General features: G+C 38.1%; 2 protein-coding genes across 2 annotated transcripts in view; one reads left to right on the forward strand and one right to left on the reverse strand.

Annotated features, from left to right (window-relative positions):
- Window positions 1-15,834, forward strand: part of veph1 (ventricular zone expressed PH domain-containing 1) — a 109,233-nt gene that overhangs the window by 21,950 nt on the left and 71,449 nt on the right. The window contains exons 4-5 of the mRNA XM_056239401.1: window positions 11,475-11,638; window positions 14,607-14,816. Coding sequence (XP_056095376.1) covers window positions 11,475-11,638; window positions 14,607-14,816 — 374 coding nt within the window. The remainder of the gene's footprint in view (window positions 1-11,474; window positions 11,639-14,606; window positions 14,817-15,834) is intronic.
- On the reverse strand, window positions 1,524-6,386 carry ptx3a (pentraxin 3, long a). Its single transcript, XM_056239402.1, has 3 exons — window positions 6,011-6,386; window positions 4,435-5,013; window positions 1,524-2,804 (listed from the first exon to the last, which is right to left on the reverse strand). Exons 1-3 carry the CDS (start codon window positions 6,159-6,161, stop codon window positions 2,173-2,175), a joined length of 1,362 nt encoding a protein of 453 aa, XP_056095377.1. The 5' UTR covers window positions 6,162-6,386; the 3' UTR covers window positions 1,524-2,172.

Here is a 15,834-nt window from a genome sequence, read left to right on the forward strand (position 1 = left end):
TGCCTAACACTTTCATAGTGGCTACAATTCATGAGCATTCTTCTGTAACCTAAAATGACGAATGGAGCAACCTAGGGTACAGCCATGACAGGTGTGTCATTTTGGACACCCTGCACAATTTTAATTAAAGAATGATTTAGCAAATTAGATATGGTATGATAAAACATCATTGAATCCGGATATATTTATGACACTTTACAGTTAACCCAGCTAACAAAAATATGTTTTGCTAACATTGCCATTAAGTTATAAAAATGTTATTTTTTGATGTTTTAGACAGCGCCCAAATACTAAATATTAAATACTAATACCAAGTACTAAATACTAATACCGTTTTAGACAGCGCCCAAATACTAAATACTAAGCGCCCAAATAATCTTTCACTCTTCTAATTCACACAAAATTATATCAAAATGGCGGTTATGTTTTAAAGGAACGTAAACAGATAAGAAATTAAACACTTGTTTAACAGTATTTTGGATCCATGCAGCTCTTAAAGTGAAAGCAGCCTAATATTCCTGATGTGCTAATGTCTGTGTTTTAATGTTAATCAAACAACAACAACAACAAAAAATCGTTCACTACTCTTGACTAAATAACTTTTGTAACTTTATGGGTCATACTATTAACATTACCTGAGCAGTTGAATTAAATACACTATAAAACCACACTCATTCAGGGACATGCGTTTATTGATAAGAACAGAATATGTTTAAAATGCCAGGTGTGCTGTAAGAGAAGAGGACGGTTTTGTTGAGCACAGTTCAGCTAGTCCTCTTTAATGCTGTTAAACTGAAATTAAGCATAGTGTCTGTCAATCAATTGCATGTGAAATTTGCTGTATTAGGTGTGTGTGTGTGTGTGTGTGTGTGTGTGTGTGTATGTATATATATATATATATATATATATATATATATATATATATATATATATATATATATATATATATATATATATATATATATATATATATATATATATATGCTCATACCCCCCCTAACTCTCTGACTCACCTGAATGCTATTGTGTAATTTCCACTTGGCCTAGACCTACCTGAAAGGCACTGTTTATTTCATATGCATCTTTGTTCTGTTGTATTTATATTGGCCTGTTGAATATTAAAGCATCTAATATATGTTCAACAGAAATTATTTGATGATGTAGCAATCAACTTGCTAGTATACCTTTCAATGCATGCATTTTTGAACTTTGCTAATTTAAAACATGATCAAAACACTATTTTAATAACAAAAGTTCAAAAAGAAAGCAAATGACAAATATCAGTATCTGAATCGGCCAATAGTTGTTTGTTAAAATTGGTTTCAGTATCGGCCAAAAAATAATAATATATCAGTGCATCGCTAGTTCTGAGAATGTTCCATGTCAGCTGGGTATGTTCTATTATCCAATGCACTTTCATTCACCTCTTGATCACAACCGGTCCTGGATGACAATGTTTTTTTTTTGTCATTTTTATTATAGTTTGTTTCTCCCGGCCCTCAGAAAAAAAATATTTATGTACATTATACATTCAACTTTGCCTCTTAACAAAAAACAATTTACATTATATTACATTTAATCACATCAGCAGAAACAAAAATAGTCACAATTTGTAAACATTTTCCACAGTTCCATCATCAAAACATAGCAACCACCTTGTGTTAAAATGACAAACCAAAGGCAAAAAATGTATTCATTAGCAGAAATCATATAACAAAGTATTTCGAAATAGCCATATGTAACATATTCTATAGTTTTAAAAAATGCATAAGAAAAATAACAATGAACAGAAGGATTACATTACAAATAGATTAAAAATTAAGTCTAATCTGAATGTAAACATTACCAATCAAGATAAATAGTTTGGCGATACATAATATATTTGTAAAAATTCCTTCCACTTTGTATTAATTGAAAACATTCTTTTAAAACAGAACATTTTTGTAAAAATATATAGTCATATGTGATGATGTCCCTCCAATGGCAGCAGTTTACCTATTGCTTGACTACAGTCTGTTCACCCTACAATTTCCCTATGAAGGAACATTTTCCATCTGAAAAGGAGGAAAATTACTGTTGTTTGCAGGTGTAGCGAAGCAGGTTCTTAATATGTGATTGTAGGAGCTCAGCTGATTGGAATACAGGGCTCAGGTGGTTAAGACAGTAGAGAAATTAGTATATTAGCTTGACACCCCCTTTTGGCTCAATGTCAGACACGCCCCATGCCACCACATTACCACGGATACCACAACCACTCCCATCCAGCCGTGCCTGCTGAGATATTTCCTTTGAATCCAAAACATGGTCCCACATGTTCACTCCAGTCATCTTCCCTGTGAAGGCTTGATCAGCATCAAATGTGTCTGGCTTACTAAAATGCCTGAAGTGACGTCCATACTCTTGCCCCAATAGTATGCTTCCTTTGCTACGTAGCTCATGCCCCTCAGCCACTCCGGGAGAGCTTGCAGCTTGTTGACCATTCACCCACATCGAGGCCAAGCCCTGCTGTGAGCTCCAGACTGCACAAATGTGCACCCACTGAGCCTCTTGTACTGCTCCTGAAGCTTCCACCAAATGGGCTTCACCATTGACTGTAAAAAAGACACTCTGTCCATTCAACACCAGCTGGAGTTCGTAGGCATTGCCAGTTGTGCTGTAAGTGAAGAGGACGGTTTTGTTGAGCACCTGAGTTGGTTTCACCCACAGACAAATGGTGACGGCATTGGTCTGGAAGGTTTTCTTGGCTGAGACTTCAACATGAGCTGTAGATGAACGTGTGGGGAAGAGCAGCCCAGTGTCACAGCCTGGAGAGAAAGAAGGATTTGTGTTATCAAAGTTTAATTATCCCCTGTTGGAAGGAACAGAATTAATCTGTAGTGATGTCTGTTCCCCTATATTTCAGAGGGAGAACCATTGCACCAATCCACCCATCACTAGGTGCGTATGATTGCACTGTAGAAGACTTTAGCTTATTTTCTATGTGTAACCTTCACATAGTCAAAATCTTTCAAGGAGGGTTCATCACAAAGCATTTACTTTTTTTAATTAAAAGGTCAGTATTTTGTGATGTAATCTTCAGTGCATTCTTTTTAGTCTTATAGGGGTCCTCGGAGTAATGGTTTTTATTGTAAACATTTAGTCATTATGGATCCTGTCCAGTTTTTGCTCCCGCTAAGCCTTTCTAAAGAGCGACAGAGATCAAGAGACTTATTCCTTATTCCTTGTGCTATTAATATTTATTCATTACTGAATGTGATGAGAATTGGTCTGGTAGAACCCAACAAGGATCTTCTTTGTGCAGTTGTGTTTTGTAAGCGTGTGTGAGCATGTTTTATACGGATGGACAGTTTTGTGCACAATTAGCTGGCATAACCATTAAGAGGATCTTCAACTAGAAGAATCTGAATTACAGTGGAAGACTTGTAAAACAGTCATAAAAGAAAAGTAAGGGTCTTTGGTAATGGGTTTGGTAATGAGATTTTCTTTGCTATGGATGATTGCTTTGCTATGACAGGCTATGGCTCTCCTTTCCTACTGTAGCTTACAGTATTTCCATTACATTTGTTTTGGGTTTCCTGCTTTGGGAGGATGGAGGGAGGCTAATTCATTCTCTAAAGTCTCATCTGGTTCTGTTTTCCCCCTTGGACACTTTGGTGTGGTCGCCCTGTATAGCTGTTAATAATTATACCTCCCTCTGTCTTCCATTTACTCTACCTCTACAAAGCTATTTAATGCAGAAGGCATGGGCATTCACAGATTAAATCTTTTTTTGCTTAAGTTGACTAGAAACTGTATCCGGCTTACTGACAAGGTGAAAGCTCTCTTGATGCGGACAAAGCTTGTTTCCCAACTCAGTAGGAGCTTGGGGAAAGTCGTACGGGGTTAAATATTTATTAGATTTTGGGGGATATCAGCCTCCTACCTTAGGTCTGCTCAGGGGGTCGTATGAGTTGACATTTTGTGTTTGTGTTAGTCAGCTAAATTGGCTAGTGGTTTGATGGTAGCATGTGGTTTGCATAAATCACAGATTTACAGCTCAAAATTTACAGCACCAAAGCAGAATCGTCACCTTGGCGGTCTGTTTTAGTCCTATCCAGATTGATCTTAAAAGGTTAACTCACATAAAGCAACTTACTTGCAAAGGGGGTTGAAATTGGTGCATGATTTTTTGTTGTTCAAAACCTGTAACATAAATCTACATGTGCGTTTTACCCTTCCCCAACACAATGTGTTCTTTAATCTGAGCCATGGGGTAGCATTTATTGCACATAGTTAAACACTTTGAGGCATTGTTTAAATGACACAGGTTTGAATCTGGCTTGGAGACATTTCTTTATCCCACTTTGCCTCTCCCTACCCATTGGTTGCTATACTTGCCTCTCAATAAAGTGGCAAATGGACTGCTTTTGCTTGTTACAACATAGACTGTCTCACCTGATGGAAGCATGTGTGCAAAGCTTGACCTGGTGTAAAGAGTCAGCTGTTCCCGGATGGTTTGCAGCTCACTGGAGATAGTTGCCAGAGTCTTTTCCAGCCTACCTCCATTCTCTGTCTCAGTCACTTCTTGCATGAGATGTCGGGTCTGGACGCTCTTGGCTTGGGAGGCCATATCTCCTCCCGCCCATTTCACGCAGCCGTTCTCCAGTCGCTCCAGCCGTGCAGCCTGGTTTACACTGCCAGCCAGTAGCTGCTGCAGGGCTGTATCATGCCGTGTGTACTGATCAGCTGAGACCTCTCGCACACGGTCCAGTGCATTCTGCAATCGCGTCTCTGTTTGAGTCCCAGCCCGTCGAACCAAGCTCTCAACTGCAGATGCACAAGAGCCACCGTACTGGGCCACAAACTGTAACATCTCTCCTCTCAGACTCTGCAGCTCAACCTTGATGATATCATCTGTATACTGCAGGAGCATGTTCTCTTTCATTTGGGAATTTTCCAGCATTGTGAAGAGCTTATCCCACTTAGTAAAAGCTGGACTTTTGCAGGGTTCAGGGAAAGGTGTGGGGGTCTCCCCTAAGAGAGAAATCAAGGGAAAGAGAGGAACGCAGAAAAGTTGAGCTTACATGACATGGTTTTTATATGTACTCAAGGTGACACCATTTGTTGAGTTTGAAGGGTTAGCAGCGAAGAGTGCGACATGGTCCTAGCTAACTCAGAGAATGTCAACTTTAGTAATGAAATATTGCATCTAAGGCAGTCATAGTTGACTTAGCTACTTAGTTCTGGAAAACTCAAAATAAAATAGTGCCAAAAGTAGATAAAGGGTATGACCCATATAGACAAATTATTAATTGAAACTCAACCAAAGAATATCTTTTCCATGTTCTACAACAATAGGATGAGCCTAACAAACAGCAATCCAAAATCTTCACATGAAATCGACACGTTTCTTCACATGATTAAAAATGATTGTGAAGGCACTAACACATTCATTTTCTTCAAAACATAGCTTTATTTCTAACTATGGTTTGCTTATGAAAAAAATGTCACAATAGAATACACAAACTTAAGAAAATGATCAGCTCTTTTTATTTAAATTTAACTTAATATATCTAAAGCTATATTCAGTATGTATATATGACTATCAAACACACAACATTTTTTGTTTCTTGGATCAATCTGGTTAATAAATCAGCTTCTCTCTCTCTTTCTATGTCCCTCCATCGTTTGCTTTCGCCAGAGACAAATAGTACACTCCAAAGACAACAATTGAAAACAACAATCAATACACAATCGTAGTATAACCTCTTCCACAAATAAAACTCATAATTCTGCATTCATTCTGTTACGCTACCACAAATATTCCCACATTCACAAATGTCTAAACACATCCCGGGTGAGTTTCTTTTCCCTGCTAATAAAACTCCTTTTTGACATGTCCACACACACTCTGATAGTGGAAATCCTTTAATCCGGTTTATTTATCCTGTCAGCACTTACATGTCTCCTTCACTTACAGCTGATAGTACTGATCACAGTGGAATATTTTTTATTTCTGTCAGTTACTCACCTTCCATTGGGTCCTCTTCAGTTATCTCGTTAAAATAATTGGGTCCAAAGCCCACATCGATTTCATCCTCATAATTCTCAGGTACTGCCATGGACAATGAAGCCACCAGACACATGGCCTGGAGGAATGTCCACATGGACATGCTAGCCATGTGAAAATAAGAACAAGACTCAGTGTTTGTGTATAATGTCTCGTCCTCTCTCTGTTGGTCCTTCTTGTTAGATGCTAAGCAATCGGTTGGCTGGACTCCTTCTTGTTTGGTGAACTGCAGCTGAAAGGCAACTGAGCCTGATAGAGGAGCTCTGTGGTCTATATAAACATTGCGCTCAGAGAGAGCGAGAAAGAGGGGTGGGGGGAGAGAGAGAGTTACGTAGCTTCAGTGAGAAATTCTTCGTTGGAGGTAGTATGGGAAGTCAAATTGTTGTACTGCTCCTGCAATGGAGAGAGAGAGAGAGAGAGTTTGGGGGAGAGAGAGAGTTTGGGGGAGGATGTTGGGCAAGAGGTAATAAGTTGAGGCAAGTAAATGAAACCTGGAAATACCAGTGAATTAAGAAAAAGTGGCCTGGAAAGGTCATGGGGAATTTTTGTAATGAATGTAAATTTTCTCATATGTAACACCCTATTCCTTAATTTAATTTATCCTTATAACCACTGACACTAATCTAACACAGTCTAAATCTAACCTTGACCCTTAACGTCTGTTATAAATACTGCCCTTGTTCCTTCATCTGACTTGGATCTTAACTCTCAGCCCTAACACCTATTCATACTCTCAGTCCCTAATTTAGTAGTAACTTTCATTTTCAGGTTTGCCATCAATTTTTCATTTTCAATGAGAGTGGTCCATTTATGGCAAAGTTGAAAAAAGTTACAACAGAGACATGAAGTTGCGACTACCAAAAGTGAAGATAGTTGAGCATACGATCCATCTCCTGTGAGACAAAATCTTGGCCTACAGTGCTTCTCATTTGTGATCATATTTTCAAAAGCTAGGGTCAGTTCTGCCGTGCACCAATGATGTCAGGGCAGCCAGCATCAGAAACGCTTAGCAACTAATACAGTGACCTGGCGACCAGTGATTACCCTAGTGACAAAAACCTATACCAAAATGTATTTAAAATACATTTATTTCATACAAAGTATACTACAAAAACCATTAACATATTTACTTGCATATCGCTCGAGACTTACTGATATAAATATTATAATTAAACTTTATTTGGAGTTCTTCTTTATTGCACTATGCACATTTGTTAATATAAAGCTAAATGTGTTTTAATATCACTATTAGTAAGGATAGTATGATCTCTGTATAATATCAGTCTTTAAATGCATGATATTTAAAGTGTACCTAAAGTATACTTTCAATAGTTCCACTTTGGCACAATCAAATATACTTAGGCCTAAGTATATATTTAGTTGAAGTTCAGCACTACTTCCGGATAACTAAAGTGCATTTAGTACAAAATTAGTTGTAGCAATTTAACAGACTTTAAGTATACCAATTTAGTATACTAAACGTACAATTGCAGGGTATTTATATTAAGTACATAAATATGTAAAGGTATTTGTAGTATACTTAGCATAAAATAAATGTATTTTAAATACATTTTGGTATATTTATTTTTTACTAGGGGTAAAATTGCTGTAAATGTGATTTGATTCCAAGCTTCCACTCCTTTACCTAGTCCCAACTCCTTTTCTCCACTCCAAAACAAGACTTGGATCCGGTTCTGGACTAGGATTTGCTGATTTGGATCCACTGTTCAGAAACCTAACTCCAAAATCTAATCCAAAAGTTAATAGGATTGTTTTTTCAAGTATCTGCACACCACATGATAAACCACAAAAAAAAAAAATTCCTTCAAGCCCATGTTCTCTTATTTTATTACCGAATAATGTGCTTTACTTATTCAAATATTACTTGTCTATTATTCTGTTTGTACTGGGTAACTTCTGGGGCTGGTGCAGGATTTATATATTTAATGTGCAGGACATTATGGAAACAGAAGGGTCCATGACATGTACCCTTTGGAAAGTTGACATTAATATGTCTGCAACTCAAAATGCCAAACTCCAACGGATGGATTTTTCTGCTTATGTCAGCTATGTTTATGACAGCATGAGCATGCCAACAAGTCTTTTCAGAATGTGAGCTTTACATAAGTCATCAGTCCATTTGCAGTCAGAATTATCTTAACACGTTCTCTGTTCAGCATAATATTTTTAACTGATGAAGATCACACCCCACAGTCTGCCATTTCCCACAGTAGCATGTGTTCCCTGCTGAGGATGTATATTACTTGTTGCAAAAATTACAGAGGCGTATCTGAATGTGAACTCAGAGCAGGGTGACGGGACAGTACAAATGTGAATGACTGGTCTCGTTGTCTAATGGGAACACAGTGGAAGGTCAGTCAGCCTTGGCTAATGCCGTCAATCTGCCACCTTGGAATGAAAAGTGCTGATAATGAAATTCCAGTAGCACCTACACCATAATTGAAGGCAAAGCTCAGACAATGAGGTCCTCTTAACTAGATTTTAATTGTGCAGTATATTGCATGACAACCTTACACCTACACCCGAAGTGGGCTGAGCAGGAAGGAAATATTAAAATGAACACCTGGATATTTATCATTTCCTTGAAATACATTTTTGTAATTTATTGTACATGGAATGCACTTTATTATTTGTTGTACTGAACAAAATGTGTTAATGCTCTGAGTCCACCTGATTTAAATAGGGTGATCAGACATCTCTTTTCCCCCGGGACATTCCTGTATTTCAGCTCCATTTTTAGTGTCCCGACTTATTATGAAAATATTATGTTTTGTCCCATATCTCTTCTTTCCTAAATTGTCTTTGCTTGGTGATCATAAAAACAAGTATCAGAGAGCGTAGAGGAGATCAAGTCAGACGCAAAGATGTCAACGAATTTAATGAAGATCTTCAAAATGCGTTTATCAATTATTATGCACAGTAAGTTGTGAGAAAAGAACTCCATGTGGCATCGCGTTGAATGACACACACCAGAAGCGCTCTCTCAGACAGCGCCAGTCCCGAATTCAGTTCTCTTTGGGCCTAAATGACATTTGGTATGCATTCAGGGCTCGACAGTACTGCCCGATGGAGCGTGAACGACTCTCGGGACAGTAGACGGAACTGTCACTTGCCCGAGTGCTGGTGGGCCAGTGCTGCATCGTCACAAAAGTTTATAATTTGCACGTGTTTATCATTTGCAAGCTTTGGCTATTGAAATATTTTAAAAGTGCAAGAAGACGCATTTGGTACTCGCTGTTTGAGAAGTTCTCTTTCACGTTTTCTTTCGCTTGAACGTACATTTTCACACAAAATTATGACAAATATGCCCATATTGCGATTATCCTAGTAAACATTGTCGGTTGTGACTTAAGTGAATGTAAACAGTTGAGAAGTAAAACGCTTGTGTAAGGACAGGTCCAAATATGTTTGTACTGTTAAAAGCATGGGATTGCAAGTCAGTGGAACTGCTGCCTGTCTTTTTAATGTTGATAAAACAACAAGACAAAGAAAAAAAATCGCTCACGGCTCTTGACCGAATAGCTTTTGAAACTTTAAAAAGGATGAATCTCTATTTAATTCATACAGTGAAGACTATCCAGTGTTATTTAACATTTGTTTACTTTATTCAATACCAGTACCTGAAAACAATAACTAGGCCAGTCGAAAGCCCCTTGGTTTATTGTTAACATTGAATATAACTTTATTGAATCACTGAATAACTTAGCCTACACATTGATAAGCAATAGTATTACTTCAGTTATATGCTATAACACGTGTAGTGTTTAAAAATTATGGTTACACTTTCCAATTAGTTTCTTTTTAAAGAGTCTTTAAAATATTGTATCTCTATGTAGGTAAATATTGTTGTTTAATGTTATGTATTGTTAGATTAGTGCTTTAAAATGATAATTCTGGAACGTGTGAAAGGCTCCTAAGTCGACTTCAAACACGAAAATCTATTTAAAAAATGGATCCTGTCACTGTTAGTGAAAGATTCAGTGATATGGAAATAAAACAAACCATGTTTGACTTTCTTATTATTTAATATATATTCAATTTTCCCATGCTGGTGGCAAGCAACCAGCATCCCATGCTTGTCCCTGCATGCAAAACATACCTTATGCTGGTGACCAGCAATCCTGGATTTTTCAGAAGGGTATATATGCAACTTATTTAGTGTCAGGCAACATAGAAACTGTACTTGGGAATCCTAATGCAATTTCTGTGGCAAAATGGACTTGCACGAATAATAAATCCGTTGTCAAACTGGCTTACCAAACCCTTCCTCCGTACTGAGGGGGTTGAAATTTTTCTAAAAATTTTCAGATACCTTCTGCCAAAGCACTTGGCAAAGATTAAATTACTTATCACATGTGGTCTTTGGAAGTGAATGAAAGATTGTTAGTATTTCCTGTTAACTGTCTAAGGCCAGTAAGTCTTATTATGGAATGTTATGTATAACACCAATCCTTCATTAACACCTCCCGCTGTATGTAGAAACAGGTGGGCAGGTCTTCTGCAAGACTAAATGTCCTCCCTGAGCCAGGCAAAACATCTCCTTTACAGAATTATGTCTGTTAACTGACCGCTCTGACTTAGATGGCTTGCCAGAGCAGAGATTAGATTTGTGGTTGATGATGGGTGGGAGTTTCCTACCATATTTAGTTCCTGGTGACGTGACATTTTTTTTAGCAGATATGTGGATGATCAGTAAGAATTGTACATGACACTAAATCAGAGCGTTAGTTACAGCTGGGTCTTTGAAATTAGTAGACTTATTCATCAATATTTCTTAGCTATAACCTTCCAGTAAACTTTTCAAAGGGGGGTGGGGGGGGTTGTTAGTTCCAGCTCATGCAATTTCCCAATCCTGTCCCCCTCTCTCTCCCACTTCGCTTCCTGTCTACCTTATACTGTGCTATATAATAATGGAAGACAAAAAGTTGCACATTTATTTTTACTTAATAATCCCACTGCACACAAATCTTATTTGTTTTTCAAGTTGAATTTTTAGTTAGTTAGATTGATTACATTGGCATTTTAATGATTGATTCGTTACAATGCCAAAACTTCAATAACAAATACTCAGAGAGAAAAACATTGTTAGATTTATGATGTTAACTGTGGAAACGTGCCATCGCAGTCTGTGAAAATGCTCCAATAGTGCTTCAAGAAAAGGGCTCAGATAATGAATCCATCCTCACTCATTTTGTATGAGAAATGCCATTTACATTTCCACAACAGTACAATTTGTTCCTTAGTGGGAGGTTCTGTTCATCTTGTTTTTTGTGTTGTTGTTTTTTTTTTACATTTTTTTGTTTGTAGTTAAGTAACATTTATGGCTTTTTGGCATAGATTATGGCTACCATGATCATTTTCATAAGGGAGGTGTGCTGTATTGATTGATTGTTGGTTTGAATAGGTAATGCCATGCTGTTGAGAGTGCTGCCATCCGTATATCCACGACAACCAGGGCCAATCCATCAACACATCCGTGAGCTGACGGCGATGATGTCCCAGCTGGACCAAGCCGGTAGACACCACCTGCTCAGACTACTGCAGATGATTTCTGACCTTCACCCCCTGGTAAGTGAAGAGAGGTGGATGAGTGAGTGAAAGAATGAAAGTGGTATTTGGGGATGAATTCTGGTCAAGGTGAGTTATTCTGAGTAACAGAAAAAATAATTTAAAGGTCGTCAAATGAGTGCAGAGTGAGTTATTTAGCATTTATTTTAAAGCAGACAGCTGCAGCACAAGGTCAAACACTATAAAACAGTTTGATGGTTGACGCCTCTGCAGATTCCATAGCAGCCGTCAAACGGATGGGGAAATATAAGAAAACACGTCAGAACCCGCTGCCCCCCCACGACTCTCAGTGAAGACAAATTTTACAGGAAAAGAAAAGGGGAAACCACACTTTTGGCAGAAACAGAACAAGTCATCTGTTTTTTTTACATTTTACATCTGGCAAATAGCAGATGTGCGGAGTCAGAAGTAAAGAATGCAGTAGTCATGAGGTGTTAATTTTGCATTGGGTAACCAGCACATGCATATCAATCAGCTCATCAGTGAAAATACCCACATTAACACATTGGGTGCTTTCAATAGTGGTGAGATTAGGAAAGACTATGAGACAGTATCTTGTAATTGGTCATTCTTTTGGCATTTCCATTTGTGTTCATTTACAGAAACAGGAAATGGGAAATCAATGGAAACTGGTTCTACAGTACTTTCAAGGATTCATATTATCATTCCTCAAGCCCAAAGTCCAGGGCCATAACCATCATAGACACTGAGGAAAAAGGTCAAGGTCAACCCAATATTAAGACTAGTGGTCAACAAAAATGGGATTTTCAATGGATGATAGATACACTTGTTGTTACGGGTGCGTGGTACCAAGAAGCACGAGGAGACGAGGAATACAGGAAACAGGATTTAATAACAAAAGACACTATCCAAAAATGTACCATACACAAACGAGAACCGACAAGGAGTGAGGGAGAACACAGGGTTTACATACACAGAGAACAGATTAGGGAAACAAGGCACAGCTGGGACAAATTAACTAAACACAGGTGAAGGAACTGAACACAAACGAGGAGCGGGAAAACTGGGACACTGGACTGAACCAAAAATACTAAACAGGGGGAAACACAGGACATACATGTAACACTTGTATCACGATTTAGAAATATATGGTTACAGCCTTACGAAGCAGCAAAACATATGTATTGTTACTAACCCTAAAACAGTTCATTAAACTTTGTGGCAAGAAACTATTTTCTGTACAATAATGAGCATGAATAATGAAATGCTGATAAAGGCTAGAACAATTATTGTTCACTTGTGGAAAAGCTTTAGCTTTTAATTCATAAGGTTTTTGATATCATGAAAAACATGAATTCAGTCTAGTGTGTCTAAAGTTATGACAGGTAATGTATGTGACTCATTCTCAGGAAGGAATGCAGTTTGCTTCAAAGTTGTACTATTTCCTTAAAGACTTAATATTTTGTAGAAAAATATAAATTGTGGCTGTGTTTGAATTTCTTCACAAAAAATGTTTTAATTTAAAGTCGGCATGCAATGGAAATTCACCCTATGCATGTTATACAGCTTATTGTGAACAATTTATCTGTGCATACGGTTCATTTTTTTAAACGTTTTTGACCTTGTGATGTTTAATCAAAATGTCATAACCAATCTTTTAATCTTGCTAAACCCTGGCCTTGCAAGCTCATGTTCATCTGCCATCAACATCTAATTGACAACAGATTCATAGAACCAAGTTAATTTGTTAATAATCCATTACACTCAGATGTATGTCTCAATTCTATAAATCCAGATATTCACTTCATCATGACTATACAAGTCTGCCAGCTGGAATACGTACTTACCAGCATAGACTATCATAGAAATGTATAATAGCTTTTCTGTTTAAATGTATGGATTGATGGATAAAAAACAAACAAACAAACAGGTTGATCAATAACTTTCCATGTATTGTAAATCAGAAATAATTTCCAAGAGGAGTTTCCCCAGGCACTTTCTGCCCCAAAACCAGAGTCCTTCAAGGGTCCCGTTTGGTAAACCCGCACCCGTCCCGTACCTGCAGTACTTAACAGAACACCCGACCCGTTATCCGACAGCAGCACTAATTTAATATAAGAACAATACAAAACTTTCGGCCACTGCTGGAAGTTTATATAGAGATTTGGAAGCAAATGGGATTAACTAAGATTAGTCAGTGGTTTTTACATCCTGGCAGAGACTGGGAATCCTGCTTCTCACAGGACGTCCTGTCTGCCTCACCAGATCCTCTTTATCTCCTCTCCACCACTGCCAGTTCAAAGGTTTCCCAAAGAACAATGAGAGGATTAAGAAAATCCTTGCTAAAAGGGTATCGTTAGATCAATTTCATGCTGGAGAAAAGAGCTCATGTGACTCATATGCCTCTGGTCATCACTACAGTTTGTAAGACATGACACAAGATGTCAACCAACACACAAGATTTTACTGATGATCTGTCTTTCTTTTGTGAGTCACTTTTTGAAGGTCATTCACTGCTTTGTTGTAACAGACGTTAATACATCTTGAAAAACTCTCCATAGTGGGAGGATGATGACGAGTTTCCTTCTGCTCTACATTTTATTTCTCTCTGTTACTATCTCCATCAATTTTTTTTACACAAGCTCATAGGAACTAGGGATTCTGGTTAATGGGTGGGCGGCACTGAACTCAACCAACCAGAGTGCAGTGGTTCTTTACGCAGCACGATTAGAACCATAAGGGACCTCTGATGAAAGAACAGTTCAGGACCAAATGAGTGTGTTTGTGGTGTTTTTACCTCTTTTTTTTTTACATCCCCACTGTGAAGGATCCAGATAGCCTGTCCCTATGTGCTTCCAAGAACAGCAGAGAACAAACTTTTCCACCTTATGCTTCTCCTTCCGTCCTATTTCCTCGGCCCGTTGTCATGCTGCACGCTTTTTATGCAATATAAAACAGGTCTTACGCTTTAACCCTTCTGAATAATCTCGTCTTTTTGTCTCCTCAGGTTTTATCGTCTTTGGTACCATCGTTGATTGGTTACCTCAGTGACAATGATCTCAGTGACACTGCCCTGGGTGTGTTGGTTAACGTGGCTCAGGCAAGCCCTGCCTCTCTCGCTCCCTACCTGTCAACACTGAGAAATGTAGGTCAGAAGAACCCTTGGTTGTTGGGACACATCGCTAAGATCCATGGGACAGTGGGTCTGACTAGTGAGGTGGGTATTTATGTTTTCGTGCTTTAAAAGCTTGTTCTTATGTCAGAAATACATTGAGATGAGTGTCATGCACCATATAAAATTAAAACACTATTTATAAAAAACGAATAAACACTATTCAGATGATTACTAATGAATGCACCTTTATAAATGTGCCTGCTCATGGCGTGAGAAGCTGAAAAAAAGTCTAGTGCATAGTTACATGGGCCATCACCAAAAATAGTACATTCAGAATGAAGGAACAAGTCTTTGTGAATAACAATCAAGAAGCATATGCCAGTACACGTTATCTTTAAGCCTTTGCACTAATAGCTTCTCTCTCTATCTTACCTTTAAAATGCACGGTTGCATATCACATACCACCGGTAGGACTTTTTCTTCTCACATAATAAAACAGTAATTACTGTGAGATTTATTGTTGAAGGCAGTGAATGTTGCAGAAGTGGTTCTTTGATGTCTCTAATGTTGTTGCTTTAGGGGTGAATGTAGAAACAGGGAGGAGTTGAAGCACGCTAAAACTGCTGCTAAAACCTTTATTAGACATTAGACACTTCACGTTTCTCTTGGAGTTGAAACAGCCATGCTGCACGTTTTCTCCAGTTTTTTTATTTTTATTTATGGGGGATTTCAGAGCAGATCTGGGCAGGATTATGGTTATTGTAGTAGGCGATGAAGAGTTAAGATGGATGAGGAACGTGAGTTGTATCACTCATCGGTCGTGTCTGTGTGTGCATGTATATGTGTGGATCTCCGGTTTCTTTGTGTTAGTATATTGGCACCCTGGACTGTTTGTTCCAGCGTGTTTTGTATCATTATTATAAGTATCCATCATGTTAGGGAAATCAGGAGAGCGGAAAATGGACTTTGCTCTTTTTGGTCCGTTGTTTTAGTACAAACACCCGTTTTCACTCGACTTCCTCTTTTATCTTTTTATCTTTTATCTTTCTCTCTTTGATTCCGTCTGTTCTCCTCTCCCTCTAATTGTCTTTATTTCCACATTTTCCACAATAAATGTGTT

This window comes from Rhinichthys klamathensis, unplaced genomic scaffold (assembly GCF_029890125.1).
Source record: "Rhinichthys klamathensis goyatoka isolate OS25496 unplaced genomic scaffold, OSU_Roscu_1.1 h1tg000561l_1, whole genome shotgun sequence".
NCBI classification, from domain to species: domain Eukaryota; kingdom Metazoa; phylum Chordata; class Actinopteri; order Cypriniformes; family Leuciscidae; genus Rhinichthys; species Rhinichthys klamathensis.